The 16948-nt window shown below is 46.0% G+C and overlaps 1 protein-coding gene and 1 long non-coding RNA gene across 11 annotated transcripts in view; both read left to right on the forward strand.

Annotated features, from left to right (window-relative positions):
- The window catches only part of utrn (utrophin), a 174958-nt gene that overhangs the window by 136530 nt on the left and 21480 nt on the right, over positions 1 to 16948 (forward strand). For all 10 annotated transcript variants that reach the window (XM_076013511.1, XM_076013516.1, XM_076013512.1 and 7 more), the window contains 4 exons: positions 2026 to 2183; positions 6658 to 6824; positions 9546 to 9657; positions 12865 to 13001. In XM_076013511.1, the coding sequence (XP_075869626.1) occupies positions 2026 to 2183; positions 6658 to 6824; positions 9546 to 9657; positions 12865 to 13001 (574 nt within the window). The remainder of the gene's footprint in view (positions 1 to 2025; positions 2184 to 6657; positions 6825 to 9545; positions 9658 to 12864; positions 13002 to 16948) is intronic.
- Positions 13008 to 15839, forward strand: LOC142879961 (uncharacterized). Its single transcript, XR_012925361.1, has 2 exons — positions 13008 to 13753; positions 13800 to 15839. It is a non-coding gene; the product is annotated as an uncharacterized LOC142879961 (long non-coding RNA).

A 16948-nucleotide genomic window follows, 5' to 3' on the forward strand; every position in this document is an offset into this window, starting at 1 on the left:
CTTCTAATTGGATAAGAGACCTCCCGCGCTTTTTGCCCTTTTCTTTATTTCATTTTCCCCTCCCTGATTTATTTTTGGAGGATTTAGGCAGAGCAAATAGTCGCTCTGGGAGGACGGCGTCGTTTCTGCCTCTTTCTCTTCCGCCGCCTATCTACTTATCCTTCCTTCCTCCATTCCTTTCCTCCCTCCCTTCCTCCTGCCACGGCACGCCTGAACCTATTCGTTCCACTGGCACTTCCTATTAGCCGGAGAGGGCTATCATGCACGCCTGAGTGCGCCCTCCCTCCGTTGCTGCTTTGGAGCTGTCATTTCTGCGCCTATTGTTTTACATACACACACACACACACACACGAGCGAGCGTGAGCACGAAAAAAAATGCACAGTTGTGACACTGGGTGGTTCGGTGAGAAAGAACACGAAATGACGGCCGTGGACGGGGCATCTTTCAGATCACACATTAGGCGCTTTTCAGACCGGGGTCAGGAACATGTTATGGCCATTTTTTTTTCTTTTTTTTTTTTTTCTCCAGTAATACGTTCTCACACACACACACACACACGAGGCCAGGCCTCGTGTCGAGTCTAAAGTGGAGCGAAGGCGGAGCACAAAGACAAGTCATTATCTTCTCTTTGGCCTCCTTCAGCTGAACATGTCAGGAGGACGGAGGTGTGACAGCGGCTTCTTATTACTCAACAGAAAGAAAACCACCTCCGATGAAACAAAAAGCCTCCAAAATGTCAACGCGGCGAATAAGGAAATGTTTTTTGCTCGAGAACTCAACTCAAACTGTCAGCAGGGATGAGTAAGAACAGAGCGAGGAAATAATAACGATGATCAGTGCCTTCATGGACGTCATAGAAATGATGTGGCAGTTGACCAAAACAAGATAACGTGAGTCTGGAACGAGGAGTCGGTGACGTCACCCCTGGAATGAGGACACGAAGCAAACAAAGTTTTGAATCTTTTCCTCTCCTCGCTTTTCAATGATCGTCGCTTCTTTTTCTTCTTCTATTTCTTCATCTTCCTTTTCCTGTAACGACAACTTACCAAACAAACAAAAAAAGTCATATGAATGCAGCACCGATCGTCTTGATGAACCACCTCCATACATTCGCACAGCCGCAATCAATGGAAGCGCAGTGAAATGCAAAATGAACCGTTTCTCTTGCCAAATGTCTGAAAAAGTAGTGAACAATTCCCATAGACAATACTGAACTAATTATTTAACCGCCACCCAGTCCGAGGTTTATGCCGCTGCTGAACTAAATGAATAGCATTCATTAATTAGCATCTGTTTTGGTTAAGACACCGGGACGCTGGAACTCTTTCACCAAATTGATTATTCTCATGCTAAAATCTGATTGGTATTGTTGTCCATGAAAGTTCACTACCACTTGCATTACTGAGTCGAAGTATTAGTTTCAGTGGTTGAAAGCTCCCCTTGATTAATTTCTCACTTCTTAGAGAAATTTAGCATTTAACAGGATGAATTCAAAGGACAATTTATTTTCGGTGTCAAGTAGTTTTTTTTGCCAAATACATTAGAAAATGTGTTATTTTTACCCAACTTTTCTGAAATATTACCGCTATTAGAAAGCATTTATTTTTTTCTCTTTGTTTTTATGACGGGCGGTCTAATACATTTTGCTCGGCGCTGTAAGACCTAATGGAACCCACACATTTGTCAAAGTGTTAACAGGCCCAACCTGGGCAGGCGTCCACGTCCAATTTGCCCCGCCCCCCCCCGCCCCGAATCGATATCTGGAAAGACGTAGTGAAGATCTGGGAGGCCCGGGAGAGGCAGATTAGCGACGGAGGAGTCTGGCAACCCGAGAAGAAAGACGGGGAGATGAAACGCCGTCGTCTCTCCTCCTCCCTCACTTCGACGTCTTCGCCATCCTAGGAGATTTAGCGTCGACGCCTTTTACTTTGGAAATCCCACCTGCGCGCTTTGATGCTCCCGTCTAATTCCCCGTCCCTAATTTTCTTCCCTCCCTCTCCTCCTGACTCTTCCTCCCCGCTCAGGCCTCTTCAGCCAGGTGGCGTCGGCGGGCGACACGTGCGACCAGCGGCAGCTCGGCCTGCTGCTCCACGAAGCCATCCAGATCCCGAGGCAGCTGGGCGAGGTGGCCGCCTTCGGTGGCTCCAACATCGAGCCCAGCGTGCGCAGCTGCTTCCAGCACGTACGTCTGCACACACGCTCGCACACGCGCGGCGGGTAGGCGCCGCCACAAATGATGACGGAACACATCAGTTACATTGTGTATTTATAGCAGCAGAGCATTTAGCGAACAGTTGGCGGAGGGTGACGGAGGGTGGGGTGGTTGGAGCGACTTCGACTTCTTGGAACTGTTTTAAATAGCTTTCGGTGACAAATGTGGGTGTCTGAGCCTGTTTCACTTCAATGTGCGACTTGTACGCACTTTGGTGGTCTGAAAAAATCTGAGAGGCAATCTGAGAGTGTCACTTTAGGCTGCGGGAAGCTGGATTACTGGATAACTAATTTTCACCTGCGCCAAAACAAAGGTAGTATCTCTCACTTTTGCAAGGAAGGAAATGGATATCTGCTGTCGTCACACAGAGTCGGGGTCATCGATTATGCTTTATTAAACGCACTGAATGGCTTGTGATAAATCGACGAATATGAAAGCGCTGACACGAGCTTCTTTTATTCGTCTCCTCGGGCCCACCCTTGTTCGCTGACCTGGCCAGCCGCCGCCCAAACGACCCCACTTAACCCCAAACCGCCTGGAGAATCTTCTTATTGGATCCTCCTTTGTCATCTTCCACTTGAGTGTGTAGCCCTGCCCAGACACCGCATTTAGACCTCTGTTGGTAGCCTCCCAGCAAAAAAGCACCGTTAGCATCCTGCTAAAACGAGTGCTTTGCTATTAGCTTCTGTGTGTTTGGGAGAACAACAATGCCTCGGTTCAGACTGCCTGCCAAATATCTGATTTTTAGCTCATCCAGATTGAAACCGGATGGCCTATCAGATCAGTCAGTAATGTGGCCCAGTGTGAACAGAGCCAGATCCCATTTGGACTCTTGCTAAAAACAGTGTAGACAGTCAGCCTTAAAAAATAAAAATTGGATTTGGAATCTGATTTGAATCAGATTTGCTTGCAGTCTGAACGCAACACAAGAGACCTCGAGTTGGGTCTCGGAGGGCTGAATGAGTCTGAATGGGCAGGTTGTCACCAACTAACCAGTGGTGGGTATCACTTGTCTTTGTGATGTCATAAAGGGACAGTCTTTAGACCTTTGTGTTTCATTATACACATTCGGAACCAGCAGACGGAGTGAAGGATGGTCTCTTGTTAATTCTTTTTTCCAGCTCAACTCTATGTATAAAGTGCAGAGACTCATATTACTGAATATTACTCAATATCACTGGAAGAAAAGAGCGATGAAAGGAATTTTCTATTAACTTGGCAAATATATCTGCTCTACTTTATGTCACTCACTTACATGTAGCCTTGCTTAGCTTTCTCCCAGTCTCAGGGGAAGCTCATGGCGTCATTCAGCACTCAACCTGATGCAATGTTTACAAAGCTGACTGCGAGTTTAATTGAGCACAAAAAAGCAATTAAAAGGTTGTTAACATATTTTATTGTGCGTTCAGAGCTGGTGTCATTCCACATAATGGGCTTTTGCCAAGTTCTCCGAACCTTGGGAGATAAGCTATCAATGCTTATTTCTAAAAGTGAACTGGCTTCTTAGTCCCCAATCCCCGCTATCTAACCTGTGCCACTTGTAATCCTATTAACCGCTGCAATATTTGAGCTCTGCTGACCAACCGTTAAACCTGAAATGGGCTGCGGGCCACTGCTGGCCTGTCCGCCGCTGTTTTACTGAGGCCAGTTCGCCACTTTGAGCAGGCTTTATCCCTGGACGTTACTGGCATTTAATGAAGTCTTCTTCCCCCAGCGGGGTCACCGCCTCGCTTTTTCTTTTTTTTTTTTCCTTTTCTTTTTTCGTCGCCCGGCCGCCGCAAACGGCCAGCCAAACGTTAAAATGAGGAGCGATAAATTTTCTTTCTGTCCGCCACGCCGTGCCTTTTTTCAGAAGTGGTGGAAGGCGGCCGACGTAAATCTCTTTGTGCTCCCCAAATGCAAACTCCTTTTCCCGACATTTCAGCTTCTTGATGGGATATTATTACACGCGTACGCTAGAACACACACACACACACACACACGCACGCACGCACAAATCGCCTACAGACGGGATGGCTGCTCCTCCACACTGACCGTCCACCGCTTGCTCATTAATCTTTCATTCATCGCTCCGAGTTGGCGGGCGGAGATTGACACCTCGACACCCGTCACTCCCTTCAGACACTGGCGGTGACGCACGTTCATCTGCGACAGCGCAAGATGTCATCCGGTTTATCGAAGTGGTGATGAATGCCCGGCCAACGCTATTGTCCGTCTCTCTCTCTCTCTCTCTCTCTCTCTCTCTCTCTCTCTCTCCGCCGCTCCTTTTATCCTTCTCCTCGCTGCAGCGATTAATTCGGAATCGCGATAAATCTGCTGTTTGGCGACGCCGGGGTGAAAGGAGGGCAATAACAAGGCGACGGCGGGAAGCGGGGAAGGGAGATTGGTGGGCGGTCACATGGAAGGTCAAGTGGAAGGATGAGAGATGCTGCCGCTGCTGCTCCTGCTGCTGCTGTTGGAGGGAAAGTTTTAACAAGCAGCCTGGTGGTTAAAAGAACACATCCAACCGTTTTCAGCGAGATATCGTGTCGGATACACAACTCATGAAGTAAAGCCCAACACAAATGTTTGTATCATGATCGTCGCCAAAATAAGATGTGACCTGTCGGCAGTTTAGTAAATAGGTAATGAATATATTAATATTGTCATGACAGTAATAGGTGTTTTTAGACATAATAGACATCTTTCAAATCTTTGGATTTCAAAATCTCTACATTTTGAGTTTACCAAACTTAATAAGCAGACAAGCTAAATTTGCCCTGACCAAAAGCACTTCCGCAACTGCACGAAGTTTTAACAATGAGCTCTTTTCACTGCCTTGAAGTTTTTTCTTTCTATTTCAGAAAATCTTAGATAAGAAACAGGATTTGCATCAAACATGTTTAGATTTATTTATTCTTTTCTACAAAAATGTTTGCCTGCCGTATGCTCTGAATATCTTAACTATCCAACCAAAGATATCTGGTGAATGTTGTTTTTTGTTGTTGTTGTTGTTGTTCAGATTACACTTGATAATTATGCATCTTATCTCTCGCTCTGATTAAAACCTTGGCATGAGAGCGAGTCTAGAATTAGAGCAAATTAAAAAGTTTCAAAGTTGGGATTCTCTCTCTCAGCATCTGTGCGTTTTGAAAAGGAAACACAGGTTTGGGTCTGACTATTTTTGGGAAGGCATCTGGGGTAGATTTTACACATACACACACTGTTTCTTTTACCGTCTCCCCCTGGTCTTATTTCAGATGTGAATTTTCCTTTCTGGCATTCGCTGCCCTTTTTGTGTGTCAGGTGACGGAAAGGTCGTCTTTGATTTCTCAGCCATGTCGAAGCTCCTTACCTTTTAATCTGCTTTTCTGCAGAGATGCTCCTGGAATAAATCTCTTTTTTTTTGTGCCTTCCTCGGCGTGTGTCCTCCAAATGGGAGGAAATTAAGACACAAAAGCGACGTTGTAACACGTTTAGACAATTTATATAAGCATTTACACCTCCGGAGGTTAAATGCAGCGGTTAAGAATGGGACCTTTTTTTTTCCTCTCTCTCTCTTTTTTCTTTTTTTTTTGCAGCTAAACAGCTCTGGGCTCTCTGGCTGCTGGCCAGCGTGGAAGATATGATTGTATTGAGCAGCGGCCGAGAGGCTGCGAAGATCAATGTTTATTGTTAGATCTGTGGGCCAATAAACATGAATGAGGAGGTTGTAAAAGTGTTTCTGTCACGCTCCACAACTCAAGGCCGCAATGATTCCCGAAGGAATCATCACTGTAGTGTCGTCCGAAATTTGTGCACATCTTTATTCGTCTTTTGGCAACGAGAAGAGTTTAACCGCCTGTAAGTCATTTCCATCGGGGGCCGTGTTGGCCACTTTTTGTTTTTGCTTTTTCTACCGTTCGTTCAGAGTTCTTCACAAACGTTAAATACTGGCTTTGTGCTTTGCGAGATGGTGAGGCAAATAATGAAGGTTATGTTAATCTCAATCATTGTGAAAAACACTCCAGAGAGCTTGAGAAAACGGCATATGATGAGCCCTCTGTTTACAACCTCCCTCAAAACACTTGACTGACTAAACTGACTAAATCTGATGCGTTGCTGGACCTTCCACACACAAAAACGGACAAAAAAACCCTGAATTGCACAATTAATTATCCCCAATCTTTCGGAAGCAGCATATTTAGCCCTCTGTTTACAGCCTTGCTCTTCTTGACGCTTTGTTGGATCACTCATCATGCAAATGGGGACAAAAACAACGTAGAAAAAGGACCAACTGGGTGGATTCTGTTTTCACTAACACCTCAAGAAGCACCTACGAGCGCCCTTTGTGACATAACAAAGGGCCGATACTTCCGGCCATGCAATATAGCACTAGCTATCTGAAGCATTTCTCATTATTTCTCATTGTAGGTCAATCTAAAGTTCCTAAAAGTCGGTGCTGTCCCCTTTTTTTGTGGTCCAGATGAACAACAAGGTGGAGCTGGAGCCGAGGCAGTTCGTCGACTGGATGCGCCTGGAGCCCCAGTCCATGGTTTGGCTCCCGGTCCTGCACAGGGTGGCGGCGGCGGAGACGGCCAAGCACCAGGCCAAGTGCAACATCTGCAAGGAGTGTCCCATCGTCGGCTTCAGGTAGAAAAAAAATATATATAAACCACACACACAGGCATGCATATTGAGATTCGACATTTCAGCTGGCATATGTCGAACGCCGCCCGGAATGTAACAAGGTGCGCAAACCATCCATGTTGTTCTCTCCTGGTTGAGCATAAAGGGCAGCGGCGCTCTGGAGGGCAGGCATTTATCTAAATGTCAACAGCTGATGCACTGCTGACTAAATACCATCTGGGGGGTTTGTGATGTAACGCACACGCACACACTGAGACGCGGCGGCATGCGTCACACATACACACTATACAAAGTTCACACAATCCATATGTGGCCCCGCCTTCCTTTTTTTTTTTTTTTTTTGATTCAGGACCAGTGTGACGGTCGCGTACTTTGTTTTCTGCCGGACGCTGGTTTTATTTCACTCTTTGGCGGTTTGTGACGTATTTCCAGCACCTCCGCCTCATCGGGAAGGCACTGTCCCTTTTCCGAAACCCGGCTTTTCCGACCCCCGCGGGAAGAAACGCAGACGGACGCCTGATGAAGTGCGCGGCTGCCGCTTCGTGTCGTTGATGGATGAGAGGCAGAGACAGAGGGAATGAAAGGCAGAGAGGGGAAGGAGGGTGGGGGGGGAAAAAATGCACAGAGAGGCATTTTTGCAGATCTCATTTTCGGGCTTGTTTTCAAAGGGAGAGGGAAAGATCATCCCAAAACTAATTTGTCAGCCGACGTGTTTACACGCAGAAGTTAGCGGCTGAGGCGCAACAGATTGCCGGCGCGATAAATAATAGACAAGCCCGCCGCGTCTTCGCCTCTGCTCGTCCGCCGTGAATATTTCAGCAGCGACGTCCAAACCACCCGACATAATTCGACATAATTCCAACCTGATGCTCTGAAAAGCCAGACAAAACAAAAGACCCCTGTGTTTTTTCTGTTCGTTTGCAGACTAATTATCAACAATTATTTGCAATCGAATGTGACCTTTTCGCTCGCTTTTTGTTCCCGCAGCCCTGTGCTAATTGCACTTGCTGTTAGCGTGCCGCGCGTTGGATTCACAGACGGCTCGTTTATGTGAAGCTCGTTAAGTTGCAACTCACTTCAGTGATGTCCTGACTAAAGGAAGTTTGCAGCCATTTTTGCGAATGCCAGCCGATTTACACCAAAGCCCGGGAAAATAGCGCTCTATCGAGGTACACGGCTGCAGATTAAGAACAGGTTTCAGCGGCTGGTGTTAAAAGTCTTATTTAAAGCGTACACTCACCTCCCCTGCATGATTACCTGAAAAGCCCTTTTTTGTGTCAAGAAGTACCAACGATCTATGTTTCTGTCCCTTTCAGATGCTCATCACCATCCACCAAGTGTGCGACTGGCGAGCTGCATTTCCATTACAGTTTTTTCGCAAAATAAAAGCGATATTTCTAAAAGTAAAATTGCGATTTGCGGGAGTTTCCATTGAATGGTGTGAAGGGCATAAACCGTAATTCTCGTAAATCTCGTCCCGCGAGATATACGAGAATTACGTTTGCTTTGGTTCGTTACATTTGTTTGCTGTCAAGAACAGTTGTTATATTTTTCTCTTCATCACTTGTAAAAAATATTCCGTCTCCTCCTCCGTCCAAACATAACGCCCCATTTTCACTTGAAGTGAACTGGTCACGTGACCATGTACATCAAGTCCAGTGGCGTGTAAATGCAAAAAAGTGTTTCCGTTACTTTGTGTTACTTTGGCGATATACCTCTATACCGATACGTCTGAAAAGACCACCTCATGAGAGCGTCAAAACCTTTTACTAATATTTGAGAGGTTTTTCCAAGTGTAGGTGTTTCCATTAGCAGTTTTTTATTGCAATATTTTTCTTTGCGCACTTCTAGGGGTGATGGAAACACAGCTATTGAGACACTTTTGGCTGCGCTTTGTCTTCAAGGTAGCTTTATTGTTCAATCCTACAATATGTGTGACATGTAAAGAGCATTGAAATTTCATTACTCGGTGAAAGGATTGCATGCGGGTACAAGGGAGTAGAAAAGTATAAAACTACGTTAGAGTAGTGCAAATAAGAAGTGCAAAAAAAAAATGCGATAAAGGTGAGTGCAAAAATGCATGAGTACTGCAGTGACGCAAGTTATAAAATGCAAACATTATACCCAAGAAAAAAAGAATACAAGGCGCGAGGTCAGTAGTGCTCAGGTTTTGTCTGAAGCTCGTTAATTAGGGGTCGTCTTCGTCCCTCCCGCTGTGAAGGTGAGTTAATGCCTCTCACTTTTAGTAATATGCTGTCCGTCACTCCGTAATGGGGCGTTTGACGTGACGGCGCCCGTGTCTTCCATCACCTCCCACCACCACCAGTGATATATGGCGCTCGGCAGCCGCTTGTCGCCGGCTTAACCTTGACGGTGGGGACAAGACAAAACACTCCGGCTATTTAGCCCGGATGGGCTCCTGTCTTCATTTAGGTGCTAAATAGACCTTCGAGTGCAGCCGCCAAGGATGGTGCTCGTCAGGCTGTTGCGCCGCTGGTGGAAATCCAAGTGTTTTTTTTTTTTGTTTGTTTGTTTGCTTGTTTGCCTTCCCTCTTTCCAAACAGCGGCAGCACTTTTGGAGAAGTGCGTTTGTTTGGCGACGATGGAAATTGACGGCACTCTGGGAAAACATGAAAGTGGTGTTTGCGCGCTGCTGCCCGCTGACTCATCTTTATCGTATTTTTCAGTTCCTCTCCCTCCTCATCCGTCCCTCTCTCTCCTCAGGTATCGCAGTCTGAAGCACTTCAACTATGACGTGTGCCAGAGCTGCTTCTTCTCTGGGCGCACTGCCAAGGGCCACAAGCTCAACTACCCCATGGTGGAGTACTGCACACCTGTAAGGGATCAACGCGCAGTCACACACACACACACACACACACACACACACACACACACACACACACACACACACACACACACACACACACACACTCATAAACACTACTCCACATTGTTTACAAGTCTGTGTGCTGTTTGTTTAGCCACTCTCACACATTCATAACAGTGAAAAAAACAAAATGCTTTGCTCACTGTCTGCGTTCAACTGTGTCTAAAAGCTCGCAAAGGTGGCAAATATATTACACATCTGTATTTAAGTAAAAGTACGGATACTTGCGTGAAAAAATATTTCTTTACTAAAGTAAAAATAAGGAAGTACAGACTAAATAAGAGAAATATATTGAAGCAATAAGTATACGACCTTTTTGAAAATTAAAAGAAATTTGACCACTGACAAGTGAAAACAATCCAAATCGAAATGCGCCAAATTCTACTCAGGCCAGCGACGTGCTAGCTTCTTTAGCCTCCTTAACGCACTTCTCACTGCTTTCTCAGCTCTTCAAACATTAATATTGACCAGACCAACTAATGAAATGACGGAAAAACCCACCATGGCTCCTTTTCATCATCCCTTCCAGAGAGCTCCTATTCGCTCTCAAAGCAGACAACGAGAAAAAGGGGGAAGGTTCAGCCACAATTGAACTCCGCCCCCCACGACCCCCTTTTTTTAATTTCCCCTCGCCATTATGCCCCCACGCTGGCGGGCCAACTCATTTCAGTATTGCTTAACGTCAAACTTGGGAGGGGACTCCGCCGGAGACGTTTCTCATTTCTGTCCTTTAATTTGCCTTTGCAATTTGCAAATGGGATAGATATTGACTTTGCGGGGAGGCTGCCGCAGAGAGAGTGATGATCAGTCCTTCCTCTCCCCCCCCCCTCACCCCCCACCCCCAGTTGAGAGGGCCAGCAGCTGCCTGCCGTGACTTATTTTCAGCTTTGCCGCGGAGATAAACGCTTAAAAACACGGCTCTGGGATTATTATGGAGCCACAGGGCCCATTAATCAAGGTTTCTGTACCACGTACGCCTCGATCGCAGGTCGAGAACACTGGCCCGCGGAATTTATGTTTTCATCCATTTTACAACTTTGTTTGAAGAGCTATTTTTTTAAAGAAAAATAAATAATAATAAATCCATACAGAATCACACTTGCACATTTCACACTTCATAAAGGGGAACTAGTCCAGCAAAGCTTAGTTTCCATAGCATTTAATTTGTAATTAAGACTAAGTAACGAAGGTCACTACTGGCACTGTCGAAACTCACAAATAAAAGGGGATTTCGCCAAAGTTTTAATAAATCCCCCTAAACTGAACTCTTGCTCTCACCAAACTTCTCCAATTAACTCCACATTGCGTCCAATTTGTATGAGAGACCAACAAGACAATAACAACCAAAAAAAAACTATTGAACTCTTAAGTTATTAAACAATTGAACTTGTTGCGCCACATTATTTCCACGTTAAGTTGCAGATGAGTCTGCAACTAAATCGTTATCTTCTCCTTCAGCCGTCGTGGGTTCGCCGTGGTGGCAACAGGACCTCCGGGCTGAGTTCAGTCTCAGAGGTTCTCAGGGCTTCTTATCCAATCACAGGAGTTCAGCGTAAAGCTAGCTGGCTGGCCTGGCATCGCATATTCAAGCAAATAACTGTGGTCCGTTCACTTCCAGCGGACCAGGAGCCTGCCATGTCGGTTCCGCTGGTGTATGGCAGATTTAATGGAACCTGACAACACAAGCTAGCTGAAATATGATTGGATAAAAACTCTACCGTAATGTACAACAGTGGAAAAAACAACCAAGTGTATATTATGTCTTGAAAAGAAAAGACTATGGCGAATAACTTTATTATCATGTCATTATCATATTTATCGGAAAACTTATTTTTCTTAGTATGTTTAGGCCGGGAGAGAAGACCTTGCTGGCACTGACGTGCACAGCCACGGAGTCCCGGGGAAGTTAAATGAAACACGAAGTCGCTCAAATTTGGATGTCATGTCGCAGTTGGGCTCGGTGTTATTGGGCCGATATTTTGTTTCCTCGGAACATTATTAGCGTCATACGTTATCCCATCGTCCCTCCCCGCGGCACTTCTGTTCATCCTCGCGGTGAAAACACCATTTCTGTATTTTGTCTGTCACACAGGCACATTTTGCAGGAGGGACAGATTCATCAAAATACAATGTGATTCAACGAGTTACACGACGGGCGTCTATTCCGAACGCGGCGCAGCTGTTTTATCAGACCCGAGTCTTTCATCATTGATGATCTTTGATCTTTTTTTTTTTTTTTGCCGTCGTTGTTTACGAGCAACACATTTCTCCTTTTATTGTGTTTTGTTTTTCACGGGACTGACAGTTTTATTGTTGCGTGGGCGCGAGCGAGCGACGTCGCCACGGCTAAATTTGACGCCGCGCCGTGTTTGATGACGGCGATTCCGCCGTTATTACATCTCCTCCACTTGGCCCATGGGGCCCCTGGTGTTGACGTCTCACTGCACCAGGGGGCCCGTGAGGGTGGTTTCCATTCCTGTTTGTCCTCTAAATTATCCCTATAGTTTTTATTTGCTCCATTAGCTGCGTTTTCGTTGCAGGTTCTCTCAAAATAAAAGCCATTTTTCCAATATTTTGACAAAGTGCAATTGCGATTTGCAGGTGTTTCCATTGAATGGTGTGATGCTGGAGGATGGAGATGCAAAACATTTTGCGTTTTTGAGCATTTTCACTTGACGTGAACTGGTCACGTGACCCCGTACGTCACCTCCGATAATGCGAAAAAAGTGTTACCGATATACCTCTGTATTGATGCGTCTGAAAAACCACCTCATGAGAGCGTAAAAACCTGTTTTTTGAAGTTTAGGTTTTCCCATTACCATTTTTTAATGGAATTCTTGGGTTTTTGCGCAGATCTTGGGGCAACGGAAACGCAGCTAATGTTGCAGTTTGCTGTTGCCGCCGATGCTGCTGCTTCACTGTACAAACCTTTAAATAATAAATAAATTCTAAACAGCCTGGATTAGCCAGTAAGCCAATTGGACTAAATCAATGTTTCTCAACTGGTGGTTCGCAACCCAACTTCAGGCCTGAAATTGTTCGCTCAGCATCTCATTAACCCAACGCATTGCATCCAACACGGATCCGTACGCCGCAACAGTTGAGCGCGACAGGCTGCGTTAAACATTGCGCGTTACCCTCTGTTCCCCCTTGCAGACCACTTCCGGCGAGGACATGCGAGATTTCACCAAAGTGCTGAAGAACAAGTTCCGCTCGAAGAAGTACTTTGCCAAACATCCCCGGCTGGGCTACCTGCCCGTGCAGACGGTCTTAGAGGGCGACAACATGGAAACGTAAGTGTTGAAATATTGTTACGTTTGAAATATTGTCGCATTTATATCGTTTTTGCTGCTCAAATGAAATTCCGAAACAATAGCAAAACTAATGTCATTTGGCTCCCAGTTGAGTCATAGTTCACTGCTTGCCTCCAACCACAAGTAATAGTCAGCATGTTGAGTCAGCACTTGAAGAATTGCGTGGTTTTGGAGTTTTTTGTTGCCTTTTCATATCGAAAAATCCACCTTTTTACAGCTACGTACATTAGGAAACTCCTTGCACGTGGTTTAATACTTTCCAATCGAATTAGGTGGCTGCACCACCCCCTCACTGAAGAATGGTGATTGCTTTTATATATTTGTTGCTGATTTTAAACATTTGGGGCGCTTTAACCCTTTGGAATGGACGCAGACATGAGAGGACTGGACCAGCTGGCAGACCACCGTTCATCACCATCATTACTATTCTAAAAAGATTTGGATGCCAACCACAAACACGCCATCGACAAGGCAACACCGTTGGCTATATGCTAACTCGAGATGCAAACAGAACTTGTTTAACGTTCTTTGCCCCTCTGGCGACCGATATCACGTCAAAAACAAGTGAAACGAAAAGTTTTCCGATGAGTTAGATCAACTCGTAAAAAGGCAGAGCGGAGAGTTTCCCTCAGCTTAGAGGTGCTTCAAAGTTTTCAGCCCCGAACGCACACAAACATCCACTGCGCGCTCTGTGTGTGTGTGTGTGTGTGTGTGTGTGTGTGTGTGTGTGTGTGTGTGTGTGTGTGTGTGTGTGTGTGTGTGTGTGTGTGTGTGCAGGGTGTTAGTTATTTACCTGTCGCTCTGGTCATTACCATGGGCCGCCGCCGCCGCCGCGCTTGTACATCTTCTCCCCGAAGCTCCACCCCAGCGAATACGTCTGATTGATGTCCTGCCGGCTGCCGGCGATAATTCTCTCCCTCCGGAGAGACGCCCCCTCCCCGCTCCTCCCCCACACCGGTCCTCCTCATCCGCCCTCGGCTAAATATTACCCCGCCTGCGACCCCCCTAAACTTTTTTGTGACTCATTTTCGAAGGATTTTATGATCTGCATTTCTTACAACCGTCTCCTTTCTCGGCCCCCGCGTTGCTGTTTTTGTGTTTGTCGTCACTCTTTATATTACTTTCTGATGCCTCCCACACACACACACACACACACACACACACACACAAGTGTTCGCTTTGCATCCATGTGAGGACCGGCTGCGACTCTTCTGTTTCACAAACTGTAAATTCTCACCAGTTGCACGCGGTCACCCCTTCACATGGATAGCATCCCTCTCAGCCCTCCTCTCTGCTTCCTTCCTCCCTCCATTCCCCTTCCTTCTCCCTCGACTTACGTCACCCTCACTTTCTTCCCCCTTTTAAAAAGATGACTCCTGCAGGGGCGCGTGCCTTTGAAAAAGAGACGGCCCCAGAGGCAGAGGAGGAGGTGTGGGGAAAGTGCGGAGATCCGTGTCGAAAGGGAGGATTGGAGACTTTCAGCGTGGTCGTTTCCCCCGTCGCTTTCTGAACGCCCTCCCTCTCGCTCTCTCTCTCCCGTGAGCCGAGGGGCGATCCGCAGGCTTTTAGTACATTGTAAACAGCTTTATCTACAGAAATAAAGTGCTCAGCTCGGGGGAAATTTCTATGAGAAGATCTGACGCAGAGGTTTTGGGAAAGTGTTTGAAAGCGTTTAACTTTAATTTAAGACCTGCTGGTTTAACAGCCTCTCGTCCCGCCGTTTGACCTGAACTGACCGACCGAACAACCGACTGACTGACGAGACTTTGGTTGATGCATCGGATCGAAATGCTTAAAGTTTCTCATTTCGAAATCCGACACACAGTCTGTCATTTAAATCAAGTAAAGCTAAACTTTTCTTCCTTTTTTTAATTTTTTTTTTACAGCTGACAGAGTTCATGAGCTGTCTTGACTCTGCGAACTGAAAATATATTTTTTTTATATTTATTAGAATTTTTGACTTTTGGAGCATAACTCGAACCATACTCCTTTCTCTTCCGTGCCTCATTACGGAAAAAATGGCGACTGCTCTCGTCGCCCACCCACCGCTCTCTGCGTCATTCCACTAAAGAGGCAATCTTTTATTCATCATAGTCACCTTGTTGCAAAAGGGACATTTTAATGGCTTCCTGTTTTGTTTAGTGCTGGCTCTCATATCCCCCCTCCCCCTCCTCCTTTCTTTTCTTTCCTGCTGCTGATAAGCCTGGAGGAGGGTTTAATGGGTTTATAGGCAAATGTTAACTTTTTTTTTTGAATAGATTTTTGGCTTGAATGGGTCTTGTTGAGTGGATTAAAAGGACAGATTGATCCTGTGCAATAAAAGTGTGGATAGATGGACGGATGGACAGGCAAATGGTAACTTTTCAGCAGCTTTCACTTGGAAATAACTGAAAAAAATAACAAACGCAAGTAAAAAGGAGCTTAAACATTCACAACAACCAGGAGGCTTAAAGCAACTTCAACATTGCCTTCAAACTTTTCGTTCTTCTTTTCTTTTCCATTTTTTTTTTTTTTTCCTTTGGGCAGAAGTCATCTTTGGCCCCAGACAAAGTAAACAAAGCAGGGGGACAACAGGGAGAAGCGGCGGCGGCAGCGCCAAATGTGACAGTGACTAATGCAGAGGGACGGGCTAAATTGATTTTTAGAATTGTATTTAGGCAGCCGCTCAAAAATGATAAATGCACAAGATTGTTGCAGGCCGACTGCGGCGGACGTGATCTCGTTAGCTTGTTCTTCACTTCCAGTTTTTTTTTTTTTTCTAGCATTGGCACGCAGAGAACGTCGTTTTTATCGCCCACCCTGAGCCAAATCCCCCCCCCCCCCCTCCCCAAAATAAAAAAACAAAACAACAAAAAACACCCAAACATGAGTTATAAATAGATTGTGAGGAGGTGTTTACACCACTTGTTTATTCCAGCCTTGAGATGCACCAGACTGGAAAAGGCTGGCGCCTAATTCCTATCTTGACTTTCTCATTTAGCTTTGACTTTAGTCGTTGGCAGGCGGGGGGGGGTTGGTGACATCGGGAGATTTGTGCATCTGTCGGCCCCCTCAGCTGGCCGGCGGTAGCACAAACAATCCTGCCCTTTTGTACTGAAGCCACCGTCAAGCTCGTCACAGCACCACTGTTTGTCGAACTCCCCCCAAAAAAACTCCCAAGTTCTCTCCTTCCTTCACCTTCTTCCTGTTTCTTGTGAGGACTATGATTAGTTTGTTGTCCTCTTTTTAGTGCTGCAAAAGCGTAGTTTCCCAATGTGAGATCAAAAAAGTCTATCTATCTATCTATCTATCTACCTACCTATCTACCTATCTACCTATCTATCTACCTACCTATCTACCTATCTACCTACCTACCTACAAAAATACCTGGTGGAGCAACCGCCATGAGGAGTGAGATTTAAAAAAAAAAACGACACCAATGCTGAATGAAAACGGAGCGCCCTCTATGTCTATACGTCTCTCTGGCAGCGATGTGGACCTATAGGGTCCAACTCCGGCGGCTGCTGCTTTGAGTGTGAGCCTGCTCCACTCTGCTCTGCCAAGCCTGCTCTCTCCTACTCCTCCCTCTCCTTCTCCTATGTCGATTTTTTTTTTTCTCTTTTGTCCAAGCCCATCGACCCCCTCCAACCCCCCCGGAGTTCGAACAGCATCCGGCCGTTATCTCGCCAATTACCAGCCAGCCGTCTTCCGCGCAGGGAGGGAAAAAAAACAACGACACATTTTTGCGTGCGCGCGTCCTCGACGTTCTTGTTCTTTTGCTCAACAGTGACAATTAACGCTCTTCACTCGCGAGGAGCGAAGCGGTAGTCGTCATGGCCGAGACTGCTCCGCTTTGTCGCTTTTCCTCGTGCCTCAAAATGACAATTTCTTTGTCCTCGCGTGCTAAAATTCTCCCTCCAAACATCAACCTGCTGCACCGCGCGGCA

Source organism: Nelusetta ayraudi, unplaced genomic scaffold (assembly GCF_046127955.1).
Source record: "Nelusetta ayraudi isolate G7.1 ecotype Tasmania unplaced genomic scaffold, CSIRO-AGI_Nayr_v1 ptg000151l, whole genome shotgun sequence".
Taxonomy (NCBI): Eukaryota; Metazoa; Chordata; class Actinopteri; order Tetraodontiformes; family Monacanthidae; genus Nelusetta; species Nelusetta ayraudi.